The sequence below is a fragment of the Narcine bancroftii genome, chromosome 4, assembly GCF_036971445.1.
Source record: "Narcine bancroftii isolate sNarBan1 chromosome 4, sNarBan1.hap1, whole genome shotgun sequence".
Taxonomy (NCBI): Eukaryota; Metazoa; Chordata; class Chondrichthyes; order Torpediniformes; family Narcinidae; genus Narcine; species Narcine bancroftii.
The window spans coordinates 70,328,764-70,349,140 of NC_091472.1; the positions used below are offsets into that span (position 1 = coordinate 70,328,764).

General features: G+C 40.4%; 1 protein-coding gene across 8 annotated transcripts in view; it reads right to left on the bottom strand.

The window, feature by feature from the left end:
- LOC138760665 (exportin-1) overlaps positions 1 to 20,377 on the bottom strand; it is a 74,536-nt gene that overhangs the window by 30,750 nt on the left and 23,409 nt on the right. For all 8 annotated transcript variants that reach the window (XM_069931559.1, XM_069931556.1, XM_069931557.1 and 5 more), the window contains 5 exons: positions 19,193 to 19,351; positions 18,351 to 18,548; positions 5,108 to 5,246; positions 1,744 to 1,925; positions 189 to 345 (listed from right to left, as the gene is read on the bottom strand). In XM_069931559.1, the coding sequence (XP_069787660.1) occupies positions 189 to 345; positions 1,744 to 1,925; positions 5,108 to 5,246; positions 18,351 to 18,548; positions 19,193 to 19,351 (835 nt within the window). The remainder of the gene's footprint in view (positions 1 to 188; positions 346 to 1,743; positions 1,926 to 5,107; positions 5,247 to 18,350; positions 18,549 to 19,192; positions 19,352 to 20,377) is intronic.

Below are 20,377 nucleotides of genomic sequence, written 5' to 3' on the forward strand. Positions count from 1 at the left end.
TCTGAGGACAATCAAATATTATCATTTTTTTAAAATGCAGAACAAGATAGTAAGATTTAAACAGTTCAAAAGAAGCTTGTTTAACAGTTGTTTCATTTATGTGATGTTGACATCTTCAATTTAAAACAAACTTCTTTAAAAAAAAACCAAATATTATACAAAACATACACTTTACAACAGAAACTTACCATGCATAAATTCAAACAATTTGTTAACCACAGTTTTTAAAAACTTCCAGTGAGCTCTCAGGAAACGTGGGTATTGTCCCACAATATACATGATATTTGAAGCAATAATGGCTTTGTTATCTTTACCCCTCTTCTGTTCACATAATCCCAAAAGATCCTAAAGTTAAAACAATACAAATATTACAACTCAACTTAAATTTAAAGTGGAAATTAGAAAATGTTTGTGACCACTCATCACCCTGAAATAGTAATACTTGCTAGTGACATTGTATTTTTTGTTTTTGTTTCAGATAGCCATCATTTACATTTTGCTTCTGCAGAAATTTAACAACACCAAATCACATAGCATTTTGCTCACTGTATGTAACTACTGTACATAGAATATTACCCCAAGTTGATTCCAGCTCATGATCTGAAAGGTTACAGTACATCAAGAACGTTGTAAATGCAGTGTTTCAATCTTTCCCACACCTTCAGGCACAAAGTTTGAACTTGATCACCATTTGGATGGATCATTCTCAAATCCCTTCTAATCCTACTTGCAATTATGTTAAATATGTATCCTTGTCACAATTTTGCATCCAATTTACTGTTTTCCCTTGAAACCCACCTGCTCTTTATATATTTAAACATAAACATATAGCACAGTAACAGACCCTCCTGATCTATGAACCTGTGCCTCCCAAATACCCCAATTAACTTACAAACCCACACAGACAACATACAAACACCTTACAGATATCAATTATGATTCATTTAATCTGTATCTTTACAAATGAAGATTTGTCCTAATCCAGGGATTATAAGGCAACGTTAAGTTGCTTAAAGGGTCTTGATGACTGAATGCATGATCTCAAGTTTGTTGCGCAATCCTGAATCTCTCTCATAGTCAAATATGACCTTAAAGTTGCAAACAATCTGGATTAATTCCAGAAATTTGCCACAGAAAGTGATGGATAGGCAAAGGAATGGAACTTGTTTGGGAATCAAAGGTTCTTCACAAATAAAGTTACTTGAAATCTTTGCTCGTACAGTACTGATGTCAGGAACATCACTGAAAAACTGAGGGATTGGTGAAAGATAGCAACCAGGAAGAGTGGCATGTCTTCAATGTAACCAAAGAAATTTATACTAATTTTTAGAGGATTATACATGATTTCTTGAGAGATTTTACTATAGCTGTTTCCTCAGTTCATTGTTTTCTGAGAAAATTGATCATCAATCACTTCCAGCCAATCTCCATCAACAACAGAACAATTCAGAAAGCTGATATATGAACTGGGCCTGGAAGCAATGAAATCTAATACAGTAAAACCCCCAGTACCCAGCACCTATGGGGATTCAGAGATACTGGATTAGTGTATTTTCCAGTTGCTTGAGATTGCATGCTGTGTGATTGGCAAAATTACCACTAGCAGGCGCCAATTATAAATGTTCACATTTTTTTACCAATTTATTTTCTGCAAATTTTTTTTGCTGGTTGCTTGAATTATGGATAACAGGGATTTTACTATTGATTAAAAACACCAAGAACATTCAACATCAATTCACTTACTTTTATTACAGTTACTAAAAATCTCTTCTCATCTTCCTCATGCATAGCACCACTAATTGAACCAATAGCCCAACAGAGGGTATTTAGATTCTTCCATGACCACTCGGTCCCATTCACTTGGTTGTGAAGCTTGTCCGTCATAATCCGCTCAGTATCAGCATAATCCAAATGTGTAAGGTACACTGGGGGGGGGGGGGGGGGGGAAAGAGAAAAAGGAAATTCTAGAATATTCCAATTTACAGGAGAGTTGATATCTACATTTCCACATCTAATCATTTGAAAAGAATTTGTACTAATAATAGCTCTGAATCTCTTGAATTTTTTCAATGAGAATCATTCTATAAATCTGCAAGATAATATTCAAGAAAAATGCTTCCTTCCAGAGGTAAAAGCCCAGATACATTCTATACTTCTGATATATTCTACCCAGAAATTATAAATAAAGTTTATAAACTTTATTCCTTTCTGCTTTGGTCCCCTGGATACCAAGTACAAATTTCCAATAGCCTTCTATTCATAACTTTAACAACATTTTGATTTGGATCTACTGGTTTCAGTTTAGAAAATACTTGATTTAATCCACTTTTCTGGTACAAAAGTCCTTTGCAGTTAAGCGATTTTCACTTTTTAAAATTAAAATTTTATAGCGGTCTGACAACTTCCACACTTTGTGGTCATGATTCCTTAACAGTGGTGAGAGAGAAGTGACATACTTCAGTTAAAAGGGTGGGTGACATTTAGCTGGACTTTTCTGTCCAGTTAGTTAAACCTATCAACTTTTGCTGGAGTGCAACATCTTAATACCTGCAGTGAGAAAATTTTGAAAACCAAGTAGCATTTACATTCTCTAACTTGTTATAATGATTGGTCCAGTTATATTCTTCCTAATCAGTGGTGTCCTCCATCTCATGAATGTCAATACAGAAAGTCTCAAATGCAAAATCTGAATCTTTTCTCCCAATTTCTTTACCTCCATTTCAAGGGATAACCTAGAAATGAGCTTTTAAATCACAAGCTCACAGACAACCAATCACCCCAACTATACTATCTCCCTTCCTGCTTTCTACAAATACTCCATTACATCATATTTCTGTTTCAAATGACTCCACTTTCCACACCAACACTCCATAAAGGACATGACAACACAAATGAAATGGGCAAAGTTCTGGCTAATGGAGTATATTACAAAGGATGAAATTATCAACCTCGTTCATAAAAAGTCACCCACTTCAGTCAGAGGGGGCAAAATTTCTCAAGACGTTGTGGCCCTTGAAACTTTTCCTCAAAGGGTGATGGAAAGCAGATAAAGGGGTGAAAGGTTAACACTGGCAGTTGGTAATATGGAGTTGAGGTTACAATCAGATCAACTTGAATTAATGGTTTATATTCCTTTTTTTCGCAACCAGATTCCCACCCACTCAAATTGACAAGGTTTTCAAATGCACTTGTTCCATTTTAAACTCCCTCTCCTCCCACTCTAAATAATAGATTTTTCTAGACTTCATCTTGTACTCATCGGCCTCTCTATTCAAAGGATTAGTGCAACTTCCAACTGCTCCAGCTTTGTGCTACCAAACAACTCTCTCATCATCAGCTAGAATTCCAATTTCCCACACAACTCTGGTCTATTCCATTTCCTTTCTTCTTCCATCTTTTTATTAATCATATTATAAACAATACATGAGGAGAATAGGAGTACATAATCAAGGAAAAAAAATCACTGTATGACATCATATAACATATTGCATTACACCACAATTAACATGTTCTCATCCCCTCAAATTGAAATCTTCCAAAAAGAAAAAAATTTATGAGATAAAGACAAAACAAAAAGACCGGGTAGCCTATCCTGAGATCTTAGTAAAAAAACTTAATCGTCTTGTCTTCACCAACAAAGAGACAAGAAATAAAATTAAATGTAGTCCGGAAGGGAAAATAATTATACCGTCATGTGGAAATAATTTATAAAAGGTCGCCACGTCTCTTCAAATTTAACGGAAATATTAAATATATGACTCCTGACTTTCTCAAAACTTAAATATGACATAATTTGAGAGAACCATTAAGTCAAAGTAGGTGGATTAGAGTCTTTCCATTTAAATAAAATAGTTCTTCGAGCCAACAATGTAGAACCCGATGTGTGGAAGTGGGAACTTGGTCTATTCCGCTTCCATCATTTAGTATTCTGCTTCTCATGCACTCACCCACCAGAGCTCCTGATGCCTAGATTCTAGATGATAATCTGGTAAATTAGATCAGCAAGTTTGCAGATGATCAAAAAAATTGAAGACGTAATGGAGAACAAGGAAGGCTTTCAAAGCTTGCAGAGTGAACTGAATCAATTTGAAAAAGGGACTGCAAAATGGCAGATTAAATTTAATGTGGACAAGTGTGAGGTATTGCATTTTGGAAGGACAAACCAAGTAAATAGTAGACACTGGGGAGTGCAGTAGAACAAAGTAATCTGGGAATACAGATACATATTTCCCTCAAAGTGGTCAAAGGTAGATAGGGTCGTAAAGAGAGCTTTTGGCATATTGGCCTTCATAAATCAAAGTACTGAGTCTTGGAGTTGAGATGTTATGGTAAAGTTGTACAAGACACTGGTGAGCCTACATTTGGAGTATTGTTTGCAATTTTGGTCACCTAACTTATAAGAAAGATGTAAATAACATTGAAAGAGTGCAGAGATTGACTAGGATGTTGCTGGGTCTTGAGGAACTGAGTTAAAGGAAAAGGTTAAACAGGTTAGGACTTTATTCCCTGGATCATAGAAGAATGAGGGGAGATGTGATTGAGGGATACAAAATGATGTTAGGTATTGATAGTGTAAATATGAGTAGACTCCCCCCCCCCACCCCCAATGAAATTACGCGAGATATAAACCAAAGGACATGGATTAGGGATGAAAGGGGAGAAGTTTAGGGGAAATTTCTAAACAGAGTGGTGGGAGTATGGAATGAGCTACCAGCTGAAGTGGTGAATGCAAGCTTAATTTTAACATTTAGAAAAAAATTCAACAGATACATGGATGGGAGAGGTATGGAGGAATATGGAATGGGTGCAGGTCAGTGGGACTAGACAAAAGAATAGTTGGGCAGACAAGAAGGTCTTGTTTTCTGCATTATGTTCTATTCAGAACCATTTCAAAGTATAATACAACAAAAGAAATTTGCAAATTGTTATAAGGTTTCAAATAATCTCTGATGCACTTTACCATTTAAATGATTCAGCTCAGAATATCATTAAAATTTGAAAATTATGAGGAAGAAAAATAATTCACTCATTGGTGTGCTTATTTTCAAACAGGTTCATACCTTCAACATTACCCTACTTGGAGAAAGAAAGAAAAAAAAAACTTTACCAAGTGTTTCCCTCATATTTTTATACAAGTTGATGGAATCTGTGTCCTTCATGAATTCTCGCACAACCTCTCCTTGGTCATTTTCCACCACTAGTACCTCTTCTGGCTTAGCCATTCGACTGACCATTAGAAGACGCACCTTTGAGGAAGCGACAATATTTATTAAGATTTTTCAATACTCAATGTAGTTGTGGTGCTTACCCAATCACAGGAACAACTGGCAACATTTTTTAAAAGTTAAACTGAAAGCACAATTCCTTTTACAGAAAGTATGCAAATCCTTTACAAGAATTCTTCGTAAGCACAGTTAGCGGAATGCTGTTATAGTGCCAGCGATTGGGACTAGGGTTCAAATCACACTGTAAGGAATGTGTATGTTCTCCTCATGTCTGCGTCAGTCTCCAGTTTCCTCCAACGATTTGAAACTTACCGGGGTTATAGGTTTATTGGCCAGCACGGGATTGTGGGCCAAAATGGAAATGGCCTGTTACCATGCTGTATGTCTAAACTTAAATTTAAGAAAGTCAAGAAATTTACAACATGTAGGAACTGGTCTACTGTTGCTTCAATAACTGCTACAGTACATTTCCCTGTATCCAAAATGCTTGCAACCAGAAGGTTTTTGGTTATTAGTTTTTCATTGGTTGTTGGAAGAATGGCTTTAAGCAGTTCAGTAGCATCAACAAAAAACAGCAGGCTTTGAGCATGAAATAATGTTGAATACATACCAAAAAACTTGATCTCTGTTTACAAAATAAGATAAATGCATCTTTCAGTTCTATTGCTAAACAAATGCTTCCTTTTTTCTTTTCACTGACATCCATTGTGATATCTAAAGACCTTTTTGCCATTTGCAATCAAATCTTTGTACAGTACACGAGAGCTCTGTTGTTATCAAAATGGTATCAACAGAGCATCAGAGGCCCACATGGGCAAGTTGGGTGATAAATTTTTTCAACTTGTGACGTCATGGCGACGCTGCAAAAAAAAGTTCAATTTTTGGATCTCTTCCGTAATCAGAACTTCAGAAACAGGGAAACATACATGTTAAAATAAAACAATAAAACCACCTCTCCTAATGAAAGGAATGGTGTTTATTTATTAAAATTATCCTGAACATTTCTCAGCAGAAAACAAAAAAATTAATTATCCACTCTTTAGGAGTGAGACAAAAGACAGGTCAGTAAGTCAGTCTCCTGTAGTTGTCAAGATATTAGACTATTTCAAAGATGAGGTTCTGGGACACTTAGAAGCACAAAATAAAATAGATAGAACTCAGCATGGTTTCCTTTTGGGGAAATAATCTTGTGGGAATTTTTTGAGGAGATAACAGGAAGGACAGACCAACCTTGTAGTTGACAAGGTGACAAGAGGCTTCTAAGCAAGATAATAGCCCATAGTATTATAAGAAAGATAGGAGCATGGATAGATTTACTGGCCAGCAGGAGGCAGAGTGGGGATAAAAGTGAGATTGCTGATTTGCTGGCTGTCTAGTGCTAGGATTGCTTTTTGTGTTATATGGCAATGATTTGGATGACAGAATTGATAGCTTCATGGCTAAGTTTGCAGATGATACAAAAAGGGCCAGGTAGTGTGAAAAAAGCACCAAGTCTGCAAAAGGAATTGGGTTCAGAAGTTTAGCAAGAAAATAGCAGATGGAATACAGTGTAGAGAATAGGATGAGCGTGCATTTTGATGAATGGAATAATTGTGTATTTTCCAAATTTTAAGTTTTATAAATTATACCAAATTGGCTGAATGGTATACTAACAACAAACTCACATGCAATGTCACCAAAACCAAGGAGCTGATTGGGAACTTCAGAAAGAGAAAACCAGAGATGTATAATCTAGTGATCATTAAGGGGACCAGAGGTGGAAAAAGTGAGCAAATTTAAATTCATGGGAGTCACCATCTCAGAGGATCTTTCCTGGACAATGGAATGTGTGCTGACTGGCTGCATCATGTCCTGGAAAACAGGCACCAATACATCTGAGCAGAAAGTCCTGCAGAAGGTAGTGCACAAAACCCAGCACATCACATGCAAAACTCTCCCCAACATAGAGAAAATCTACATGGAACACTGCCATCAGAGAACAGCAGGAATCATCAAAGATCCCACCATTTAGGACATGCTCTGTTCTCACTGCTGTCATCAGGAAGGAGGTACAAGTGCCACAGGACTTGTGCCACCAGGTTCAGGACTGGTTGCTATCACTCCACCATCAGGTTCCTACAAAACAACATTCAATCAAAGATTTATTTAAGGTCTTGTGGCAACCCACTTACCAGCAAGCGAACGAGCTCCCAAACTGGCAGATATGCTGTGGAAAATGGGGAAATTGACCTGCACCCAACCCAGGTTTTTATCTGGGCTGATGACATCACTTCCTGTCCATGTGATAGAAACAGTGATGTATATAAACCCTGCATGCAGGCCTGGAGGTGTCAGACTTGCACTAAACTCCACAGCATGTACATCATCTACCCAGTGCATACATTAACTCGACAACAAGTACAACTATTTCACAACATGTGCACCGTTGTCTGTATTAGCTCAATATAGAATACTTCACTACAATGGTGATCCTGATGGCCCAAATGATATTTGGACCCCAACATGGAAAATTTTTCTTCGATGCATGCCGTGGCTCTGAATCAGCCAAATGTTTTAGACTTCACAACTACACGTGTGGTTTGACCAAGCAAAAACTTAATTCTAGCTGGGGCAGATAACATCTGATTCCACGCAGTACCACGATGTAGTAAGTGCCCTGGATCAAGAGACTCTATGCAGTTTCTGATTTTCTGCAGCAGCCTCCGGAGCAGGGCAAGTATATGGTGCTCAAGAGTCTGCTCATCCATACCTTTGGCCTCTCACGACATGAGCGAGTGTCCTGTTAATTTGGATGGCTTGGGAGACAGGACCCCTTCCAAGCTCATGAATGAAATGTTGGCACCAGTGGAAAGGCAAAGGTCTTGCCTCATGTTCAAACAGGCTTTCTTGGAGCAATTTCCAGAAGATAGCCATATGCTGCTGGTCGATAAGGATTTGTGACCCTTGGAGAGTTGCGGCCTGTGCTGACATTCTATGGCATGCTAAGCAAATAAGCGTGACATCCATAGAACAGGTCACCACACCATGCAACTCCAACATTAGACCGGCATCAGGGTCAATCAGATCACCAGACGGCCAGAAGGCAATGAGGGACAAAGATAGCATCCATCAGTGTATCCAACAATGATGGGGCACAGAAGCTCAACGCTGCTGACCACTCTGTGCGTTTCAGAGTGCCAGGTCAGCTGCTGTTAATGGCTGTGGCACCTAGCCATCGAGACTGCCTTTTATATGTCTGGATAGACATTCCAGCCAGCGTTTCTTGGTGGATACAGGGGCTGAGATCAGTGAGCTTTCCCCTTCGGGGAATTACAGAAAACCTGGGACAACATTGAAAGCTGCAAACTGCAGTACAATCTAAATATTTGGGACATGTAGGATCCCGCTTCAGTTCGGTGATACTAAGTTCACATGGTCATTCACATTGGCCACGGTCACACAACCACTACTGGGAGCTGATTTTCTCAGAGCACATGGTCTGCTGGTTGATCTCGAGAGACGAAGGTTTGTTCATACCAACACTTTCCAGACTTTCGCTCTAGGTGAGGCCAAGCTGCCATCCTCACATTTACACTCCATTACTCTTTCGGAGAATGAATTTATCAGGTTGTTGATGGAATTCCCCGCAATAATTATGCCGCTATTAACCTCAGCGATGCTGAAAACGTGGGGTGCAGCATCACATACCAACCGAAGGGTCACCATTGCAAGCCTGAGTTCGCAGCCTCCCTCCAGATAAACTTAGTCTGGCCAAAGAGGAGTTTGAAAGGAGGGCATGGGTATTGTACAACAATCCAATAGCTCTTGGGCCTCCCCCACTCCACATGGAGACCCTGTGGTGATTGAACGAAGTTGAACGAAGTTACTGCAATGGATTGCTACTGGTACTGCATTTACAGGACTTTGCATCCAACCTGCAGGGTGCCTGTATCTTTTTCAAGGTGGACCTGGTCTGGGGGGCTCATCAGATCCCGGTCCACCTGGATGACATATTATTACACCCTTTGGCTTTTTTGAATTCAGAAGGATGCCTTTTGGGCTTAAGAATCCCGTGAAGAGTTTCCAAAGTTTAATAGACAGAGTGGGATGCAATCTCAACTTTTACTTCATATACCTAGATGATAACCATATAACCACTTACAGCACAGAACAGGCCAGTTCGGCCCTACTAGTCCATGCCGTAACAAATCCCCACCCTCCTTGTCCCACTGACCAGCACTCGGTCCATACCCCTCCAGTCCTCTCCTATCCATGTAACTATCCAGTCTTTCCTTAAATGTAACCAATGATCCCGCCTCGACCACATATCTGTCAGAAGCTCATTCCACATCCCTACTACCCTTTGCGTAATGAAATTTCCCCTCATGTCCCCCTTATAATTTTCCTTCAATCTTAAACCATGCCCTCTAGTTTGAATCTCCCCCACTCTTAATTGAAAAAGCCTATCCACATTTACTCTGTCTGTCCCTTTTAAAATCTTAAACACCTCTATCAAGTCCCCTCTCATTGCTAGCCACAGTCGTCAGGAACACCTGTCGCACCTGCACAAGCTTTTCACTTGTTTGAATGAGTTTGGGCTGCCCATCAACCCGGCAAAGTGTCAATTCGGGTTAGCGATCATAGACTTTCTGGGCCATAGAATCGACAAACACAGATCAAAGCCTGTCAAGGTGTTTCACTAAGCCAAGCACAATTAAAGCCCAGGAGTTCATTGGAATGGTGAACTTTTATTGCCCCATCTTCAGTCTGGTGTCAGGCAAGGGATGTCACTTGGGACAAAGAATCGTCGGCAGCAGTCAAGAGCGCCAAGGAAGCACTGACTAATGCCACATTGCTGGTTTACCCAAGTGGATGTGCCCAGTGTATAAGTAGGAGGGGTTCTTGAACAGTACATCGATTGGCATTGGAAACCATTGGCTTTCTTTAGTAAGCACCAAGATCACCAGAACTCAAGTACAGTGCTTTTGATCGAAAATTGTTGGCACTGTACTTAGCTATCAGATATTTTAGATATTTTCTAGAGGGCAGGCATTTCATGGCTTTTACAGATCACAAGCCACTTACATTTGCCTTCACTAAGGTATCAGATCCATGGTTTGGGTTGTCAACAGAGACATTTATCATACATTTCTGAGTTCACGACAGCCATTGAACACATCTCAGGAAAGGCCAACTTAATGGCAGATGCACCGTCTCGACTGGCGATACAATCCGTGCAGACCTTAGCCCAAGGGGTTGACAATGTTATGCTCATGTAAGCACAACAGGCAGATAAAGAAATTTCATGTTACGGAACAGGAGACTCGAACTCCTGTGTGACACATCTACAGGTTGTCCTTGCCAATCGTTCTAGTGGTCTGGAGGCAGCAGACATTTGACACGGTACACAGGTTGGCACATCCAATCGATCAGAACAACTGTCTAGATGGTAGCCAACAGATTTGTGGGGCATGGCCTTCGAAAACAGGTTAGCAATTGGGTAAAGAATGCACTTGTTGCCAGACATCCAAAGTTCAACAACTCACGAAAGCCCCACTACAATCTTTTGAGCTGACGTATTGGATATTTGACCACATACACGTGGACATTTTAGGCCCACTACCGGTATCATGTGGTTTTCGTTTTCTTCTCACTACAGTGGATCGGTCTACGAAGCAGTTCCACTGGCAGACAGGACTACTGACACCTGCACCAGGGCCCTCACTTCTGCCTGGATAGCACGTTTCGGTCTGCCAGCACACATCCCGTCTGACTGAGGTGCCCAATTCACGACAAGCCTGTGATCAGCAATGGCCACCCTGCTTGGAACCAAGTTATACCACATAACTGCATACCACCCACAATCCAACAAGCTAGTATAAAGGCTCCACAGGCATTTAAAGTTGAACCTTATGGCGGTCTGCAGGGACCTAACTGGGTTGATGAATTACTCTTAGGCATACAAATAGCACCCAAGGATGATATAGTGCCTCATTGGCAGAACTGGTCTAAGGCATGCCCCTAATAGTTCCAGGAGAATTTGTATCACGAGGACAGGAGACGCCGGCAGCGGTTCTTTAGCGCCCATACCTACATTTGAACACAGTCAGTCCAGGTCCTATATGCCCCAGAACTTGCAGGACTGCAAGTACACTTTCAAACAGAAATGAGCATACCGAGTACCATTCCAGCGTCTGTATGAGGGTCCCTTCGAGATACTAAGATGCAATGGTTTGAAATACATTTTGGACATAGTAGGTAAAGAGGAAGTTTTTGCAATTGACTGCCTCGGTGGGGAGGAAGGCCATCCAAACAAAAAAAATATATTGGGGTACGCAGCAGGATTGTCGGTTCTTGGTTGGGGGGGGGGGGGGTCATGTGGTGACCCACTTACCAGCAAACGAACTGGCTCGCAAAATGTCAGATGTGGTGTGGGAAAACACAGGAAATTGACCTGCATCCAACACAAGTATTTATCCGGACTGATGACATCACTTCTGGTCCATGTAACATAAGCAGTGATGTCTATAACCCCAACATACAAGCCTGGAGGTGTCAGTCTTACATTAGACTCTACAGTGTGTACATCGCCTTCCCAAAATATATATTAACTCGACAACATGTAGTGATTTCACAATGCGTACACCGACGTCTCTAGCTCAGTATAGAATACTTAGCTACAGACCCTTATTTTTCACATTATATATTACAGAATTGTTTTTCTGTATTTGCAGTTAGTTTACAAGTAGTGTTCTGCACTACCAAAAGAAATTCTACCTGGCCCACAAGAAAAAGAATTTTGGGGTTGCATGTGATGTCATGTATGTATTCTGACAATAAATCTGAACTTTGACATGTTCAGAAATCAGAGGTAGAGAGAACTGGGAGTCCATATGCACAATTTCATGAACATTAACTTGCAGGTAGAGTCAGTGCGAAAAAAACACAAATGCAATGCTAGCATTCATTTCAAGAGGGTTAGAATATAAAAAGCAGAGATGTAATGTTGAAGCTTTACGAGACTTTGGTCAAACCACACTTAAAAATATTGTGTGCAGTTTTGGGCTCCTTATCTAAGGAAGGATGTGTTTGCATTAGAGAGGGTCCATAAGGGGTTCACGAGAATAATCCCCAAAATGAAAGGGTTATGAGACGGAGTATTTGATGATTCTGGGACTGTAGTCACTAAAGTTTAGAAAAATTAGAGGAGGGGGTGAAAAACCACTTTGAAAGCTATTGAATGCTGAAAGGCTGGATAGAGTGGACATGGAGGGCACATCATCAGAATACAGTAATGACCCTTTAGAAAAGAGATTAGGAAGATTTGTTTTTATTATTCAGAGAATTGTGAATCTATGGTATTTGTTGCCTCCATATTTGGGACAATTAGACATTTTTCCTTTATTTGCCCTTGTGTGCCACACTTTTAAATTTGTAATCAAACAATTCACATGTGATTGAAGTGCACATTCCAGATTTTAAAGGGTTTTGGTTTGACTATGTGGAAATTACAGCACTTTTGTACATCATCCCCATTTCAGGGCACCTTAATATTTAGGTCATAGCAATGGCATATATATTATAGTAATCACGTTTAGTACTTTGTTGCATATCCCTTGCATGCAACGATTGCCTGAAGTTTGTGATTCGAAGACATTACCAGCTGATGAGTATCTTCTCTGGTGATGCTCGGCCAAGCCTCTATTGCAGCCTTCTTGAGTCCCTGTTTTTCTCTTCAGCATATACAAGATGCTTAATTGTATTTAGATTGGGTGAATGACTTGGCCATACAAGAATTTTTCAGTTTTTAGCTTTGAAAATCTCCTTGTTGCTTGAGCCCTATACTTGGGATCATTGTCTTGCTAGAGGATGCAGCAACATCCAATGACGCATTTGCTCGACGAGCAGATAAGGATGTTTCTACACACCTCAGAATTAATTTTGCTACTGCCATCAGCAGTTTCATCATCAATGAAGACAAGTCGCCGCACAGGCCCAGGCCATAACAACCCCACCACATTTCACAAATGAGGTGGTATGCTTTGGATCTTGGGCAGTTCCTTTATGTCTCCATACTTTCCTCTTGCCATCACTCTGATACACATTCATCTTGGTCTCATCTCTTCACAAGACCTTTTTCCAGAATTCTACAGGCTCTTAAATACTTCTTGGCAAACGGCAATTTAGACATACAACATGGTAATGGGCCATTTCGGCCCACGAGTCTGTGCCACCCAATTTACATCCCATTAACCCATTCCCCCAGTACGTTTTGAACAGTGGGAGGAAACTAGAGCCTCCGGGAAAACCCACGCAACACAGGGAGTATGTGCAAACTCCTTACAGACAGCATGGAATTCAAACCCCGGTCGCAATCACTGGCACTATAAAGGCATTACACTAACCACTATGCCATCCTAGCAATTTTGTTTCTGTGGCTAACTAGCGGCTTGCATCTTGCTGTGTGGCCTCTATTTCTGTTCATGAAGTCTTCTATGGACAGTAGTCATTAGCCCTTTTCGCACAGGCTCTTGAACCCAGTAATTAACCGCCAATTTACTGGTTCACCTGACAGTGTGAACGCTCCTCACCCGGTGGTGGTGGGGGGGGGGAGAAAGAAATTAACCAGTTAAGGAGGGTGCATCATTGCTGATCAATTTAGAATTGGCATACTGGGTTGCCCAATGAGAACGGGCCACCCAGTATGCCAGGTTCCTTTAGTGACACAATGATGTTCTTGCATGCATGGGAGGTTGTTAAAGAGGCAGGGAATGGAAAGAGCAAAAGAAAAAATGATTTATAATAAACACAGCATTTGCGTGATTTTTCCATTACGAAGAGCCTCTAATATGCCGGCATTAGTTGTTCAGATTGCAACAAAGCCAGCATTTTTCTGGGTCAGTAGGTCTTTTTACACAGCAAGCCATGTGACGGCACGCGAGGCCCACTTGTTTTTCCCAAAAAGTGGCTTAAAAATATTCCCCCGGTCTTGATGCTAGGTTGAAATCAAGGTGTTAATAGTGACCAACACTGACAGTAATGCTGTCAGTCCTTGCACCAGTCATTGTGTTGAGAAAGTAGGCTTTTTTTAAACTACAGCACCGGGGTAGCCCTCCTGGGACCCAGGTGCGATTACTGTGGCAAAAGGTGCTGGGAGCATCTTTTAAACTGCAGGGGGAAATCGACCCTTTAAATTGTCAATCCGGTAATTTAAGGGGGATCCCACCCGTGATGACACGGTAACGCACCATGCGCTCATGGGAACTATCGGTAGTCAGTCATCCTCCCCCACTAGCAAAGTCCCGTTGCCGTGAACGTTGAGCTTCGCTGTGAACTGGAGTGGCGTTCGTGGCAGTTTATGGCCCCCGCGGCAACAACCCCCTCCTTCCCCTGTGGCAGCAATCTCACTCCCCTACACACAGCAGCGACCTCTCTCTCCTTCCCCCACCCCATGATTACAGCAGGCACTTCAGCCAAGCGTTTCCCTGTGACGCCAGTTCACAAGTGCCAACGTCACAGAAGTAACCAGGTTGGCCATTTTCCTGTTCAAATCACCATTGGGCATGACCTTAAGTTTAACTGAGGTAGGTCAGAGACCCAGTTGGATTAGGTCCATGCTGACCGGGTCAGACCCTTTCAAGCTGCTGTGCGAGTGGGGCACTAACCAGGCAAATTGCCCAATAACCCCATTTTACACTGCAGCTTGAAAGGGCCCAGTGTTAGGTCTGTTAAGAGACTAGTCTGGACACAAGGGTTTGCTATCAAAAAAAAATAATAGAATAGCATGGGAAAATCATAGCAGGAATAAAAATGTAAAAGGTATAAAGCAGCATGGGAAAATTCAAGCACAATTTAATAAGACATATACGCACAATATAAGAAAGTGCGTGGGAAAATCTACTGCGTATTGATCTAAATAAGTGGATTTCAAACATTTTCTTTCCACTCGCATACCACCTTAAATAATCCCTTACTAATCACCACTAGGTTGGGGGCTGGTGGTGGGCTGTCGGTGGGGTAACAGGGCAGTGGGCTTCAGACTTCAAAATGAAGACAAACACACAGACAAGCATGCTCACCATCTGGCAGACTTAGTATCAAATTTAGGGTCAGGGTCAAACATTCCCACACACGTATGTGTTTTATTTCCACAACCACTTTCCCATGCTTGCTATAAAATGAGCGTATGTGTGTTATCCCCGTTACCATTTTCTCATGCCTGTCTTTTGTAAATAAAATCATTTACTGCAAAACTGGAGTCATTTGTTTTCTGATTGTGGGAAAAAATGCACACAAGTCAATAAAACATGAAAATCATAGCGAAAATAAAACACAAATAAAGGAGCATGGAAAATACACGCTCTGTTTAATTAAACAATTGATTTAAAGTACAAGTCAAAAGTTCTGATTTAGCTTGTGGCAAGAATGCAAACTAAATTAGAATTTCAGTCATCTGTTTATTTTCTTCAAGGATTTTATCTGCTCATTATACTCCAGCTGTTGTGTGTTGGGGCATAATTGGTGTTGGGATCTGGGGATTGGAGAGGGTAACTGATCCATCTGTGCCTCCATCAGTTCCAGATGTGACAGAATTGTGTTATTATTAATCTTTAGTTACAAAATATATATTTTTAGTAAAATTATTTTTGTGAGTTTGGACACTGGGATACACAGACACAAAATTACACTCAGAGAGAGAAGCCATTTTCGGAGTTGCAGTCTGGTAAGCAACCCCAATAAAACTGGACATGTTTGTTCATTGAAATATCTCAGACAATGGGGTTGCTCAAGGAGGATATCAAATTAAACAAAAGGCTCTTTGCTTGTTTACCCATGTGGTTAGACTCAGATGGCATCTGTTTAAACAAAAACAGGCTTTTGTTTGTGGTCAGTAGACTTATTGAAGACACTGGCTAGTAAATGCTTTTAGAAGAGATAGAGTTCTATGCTTTTAGCATATAGATGTAAAGTAACTTCGAAAGAAACTTCAAAAGAAAGGAATGATATCTTGTCATGCGGTAATTTTGAATATTAAGGAACTAATTTCAAACTGTAGTCAGAAGACGCGTTACCATCCTGTCGGTAACGCAGGATTGAAGCATTTGCTTGGACCATCCTGTAAGTCGTACAGGATTGAAAGGCAGCGACAATCCTTTGAGAAAGAAAGCTGCTTATGTTCTCCTTATGAAAAGGAGGAACACTGAAAAAGTGGTTTTGAAGAAAATAGCCACTTCCAACTGTCTCTTTAAAAGGGAGAGGTTAGTCTCATTGTATCCATTGAAATGGTCATTGTTGATTAAGAAAATTAATCTTGTATTTGAAACATAACAATTTTTAAATGGTTACCTCATTCAACCCTTGCCTGGTTGTTAAATCATAGTGTGAAACAGATTCTGAAACCTCCATGCAAAAGAAGGGGTTTTTGTGAAAAATCACTTAAGAAACATTGTTCTGAAAAACAACTCATCAAGAAATTTGTGAGTTTTAAAGAAGTCTGATGACACTTGACGTTTCAAAATACTTCATAATTACTTTTGAGTGACAATTTAAAGACACTGAGTTTCAACATGAAAGCTTTGAGATTGAACTTTCAAATCATCACCAGAATTATACGTAAACTGTAAGGGTTTTGGTTTTGCCACACAAATATACATTTGTGCATAGTGGGGTTAAGTTAGAAATGTTATGTCATTAATATTTATTAATAAGAATTATTGTTTTTGAAAATATCTTTGTCTTAATGAATTACCATTGCTGCTGGATAATACATAACACAAGGTTCCAACAGCAATGCCGTTATCCCCTGCCTGCCTCTGGGCTATGACATCTACCTCTCCCAGAGCCACATCGTCAGAATCCCTCTACCCAGGACATGCAGCCAGCAGATTTAGCTTGCCGGCACCACCTTCAGTGGCCCCTCCAACCCAGAAAGATGCCACCATGCTGTCGATGCCATCTTTGACTTTGCTTCCAGTGACTGTAGCCACCTGACTGAAAACTTCCTGGTATGTTTCTGCACATCCCCAGTGACCACCCCCCCAATCCTGACAGGACAGGAAACTGTGACACCCCCTTCACTGATGCGAAACCCTTGTGATGTGTAGGAACATACTCTAGAGTGAGAGGCTGGTGTGAGGTCTATATAACAAAACATTCACTGCCTGCAAGAATGTACATCACTCAGGACATCACCGCTAGAGGCTGGGTTCCCCTATGCTCTTCGATACCAGGAAGGCAATGTGAAAGGGCACATGTAACCGGATTTTCTTGGTCCAGTGTGAACAGCCCTACCGGTATATCAAAATGGGTCATTCACATGCCAATTTTGCGGATTGCCAATGTAAAAGGGGCTATTTATACATCCACACCTGCCTTCCAAAGAGCATTTCTGATCTGTTGGACATGCCTTTGGGGATTTTTCTTCATTATGATGAGAATTATTCTGTCATCAGCAATAGAGGTTTTCCTTGGAATACGAGCCCCTTTGCGATTTACTGAGCTCACCAGTACATCTTAATGATGTTCCAAACAGTTGATTTTGACAATCCTAAGGTTTGGATGATGTCTTTTACAGTTTTATTCTTGCTTTTCAACCTCATTATGGCTTCTTTAACTTTCATTGGCACAACTCTGGTCTCCACATTGATAAATGCCAAATACAGACTCCAAGGTGACCAAAAGCTTTAAAGAAAGCCTAGATCTCTTATACCTGCACCAATGAAGCAATTAAACAAACATTATGATGACTTAAAATGGGGGAAACTATGCATGAAAAATGCCGTAATTTCTACACGGTCAAACCAAAATGTATACAAATAACCTTGAATAAAATCTGGAATCTGCACTTTAATCACTTGTGCACTGTTTGATTACAAATTTAAAACTGTGGAGCATAGGGGCAAATAAAGGAAAAAAGTGCCTTTGCCCCAAACATTATAGAAGGCACTGTAGAGAGAGAAGTTCATGATTAAGAATCAAAGGTTACAAGAAGGCAGGAGAAAGTGGTCAAAAAGGATAGTGAATCAGCTCTGATGGAATAGCGAGTCTAACACAATGGGCTAAATGGCCTAATTCCACTCCTGTATCTTATGGTCTTATTATAGGAATAATAGCACCAATGTTTTTAAATACCTACTCAATACCCACCTTAGATAATACTGGCAAATAAAGTTGTCTTCTTGGAGGCACGTCAAAGTGCTGACTTCCAGGAAGCACAGGTGATGCAGATATTGAGAAGGGATTTTCCCTATAGAGCTCAGAAGCCAAGTGGTTCCAATACTCCAAACAAATTTTGAAAATCTCTGTTTCTTCCACTTCAGAGACCAACAGCATATAATGAAGAGCCTGTGGATTCACAAATTATCCCAAAGTCAGTCATTTTTTTCCATAATAGAGTAACGCACTAAAATTTTGGGAGGTCACCAATGATCAGAAACTTAATTGAACCAGCCTCATAAATATTGAAATGACTAGGGTAGATCAGAGGTTGAATATATTGCACATACCAAGTAATTCTTCAAAGACTTTATAACATCAAGAAAGCACAAGTAGTGGGGTGTGATGAAATAGTCTCCACTTGCTTCCATGACTACATTTCTAACAAGGGCTATGACCTGTCCTTTCTTGCCTATAAATACACAAAAGCCTTCTAGCAAACTCACCATTAACACTATTGAAAATAAATTGTATGCCCAATTTTAAATTTTCACTCCTTCCACACAAATGCATCATTGCTATGGAGCAAACTATTCACAAAACAGTGTAGCCATTGCCAACAGAACCTCTCAGTGTAATAGTCCCCGTCACCAGGGCTCTGAAAGAGTAGCAAGCGTTGAATATCGTGCTGAAACTGGAAATTCTTAAAGTATTTCTGAGTCTTCATTTGATTTGAAATTCCTCATCCAAAAGCACTGTGACTGCTAGCAGTTCAAGGCAGCGGGTTATCCCCATTTTCCCCAAATTTATAATTCTAAAATTAACACTCTTACCTCCATCAGGGTTTCTCTCAAATTCAATCTTTTTTCAACAAGCTGGCCATGTTCTTTTAAGAAAGTACAAAGAAAGAGACTCAAATTCTGTATGAAATTCTGCTCATCATCCTTGCCATTGGCATATGCCACTCTTATATTGGTATTTAAAGGAAGCATCTATAAATATTAAATATTGAAAATATCAATAGTTTTGACCTGTAGTCAAATTTATTCGAGCTGTATCAACATCAACTCAAAGTTAATTTGTTCAAATATTTATAATCTTTCAAAAAGTTATTTGCCCAAAACTGCAAATGAAACACTAAGACTTATTTTCATTGTGAAATCAGGATATGGAATCTTTCCAAAGATGGCAAACATGCAATGGAAATTGCAAAAATATAAAAAGACATCTAGTCACTATGGAGATCTTCTTAAGAGTATTCACCAAAAATAAAAGTAGACTATGAAATAAAATATAAGATACAAGATATTGCAGATGCTATAATTGTGACCCAAAACAAAAACCTGTTGGGGAACTCAGGCAACATTATTGACAGTGGTGGATGTCGTGACCTTATATCAGGACAGTGTAGATAACAGGTACAAGGTGAGAGGGAAGGGTGAGACAGGGGCTGGCAAGTGCTAGTTGGAGCCAAGTAAGGGGACAGAGGGAATCAGCCAGGAAAGGTGAAGGGGTAGAGTTGGGAGACAGTGACTGGTGGATGATAGCGAAGGAGTAAAGAAGGGGAAAATGGACCCACATGGGGGAAAGAGGGTGAAGGTAGGTCAGATGCTGGAATGTGTCAGTGGAGACAGGGGATTCAGATGCTGGAACTCAATGATGTGAAACTAGAAAAAGGAGGGATGATGAGCAGATGGAACCAGTTGAGGGAAGGCAAAGAAATCAGAAAGGGTAAGAGTGTGGATAGATAGAACAGAAGGGCAGGGAAAGTCTCAAGGAGGTTGGGACAGCCTGGGTGGATCGGAGGCATGAAAATGGAGCACGAAGGTTTCAAATTGTTTGATACAGAAGATGTTATGTTTACACCATTGGATTTATTGGCAACCCAGGCAGAAGGCCAAAAACAGCCAAAATTGTTTTGCAATGGGAAGGGGAGTTGAAGTGGTATGCAATGGAGAGCCCAAGATGGCCATTATGTGTAGAGTGCCATTTCTGCAAATCCTGACAATCCAAGAACA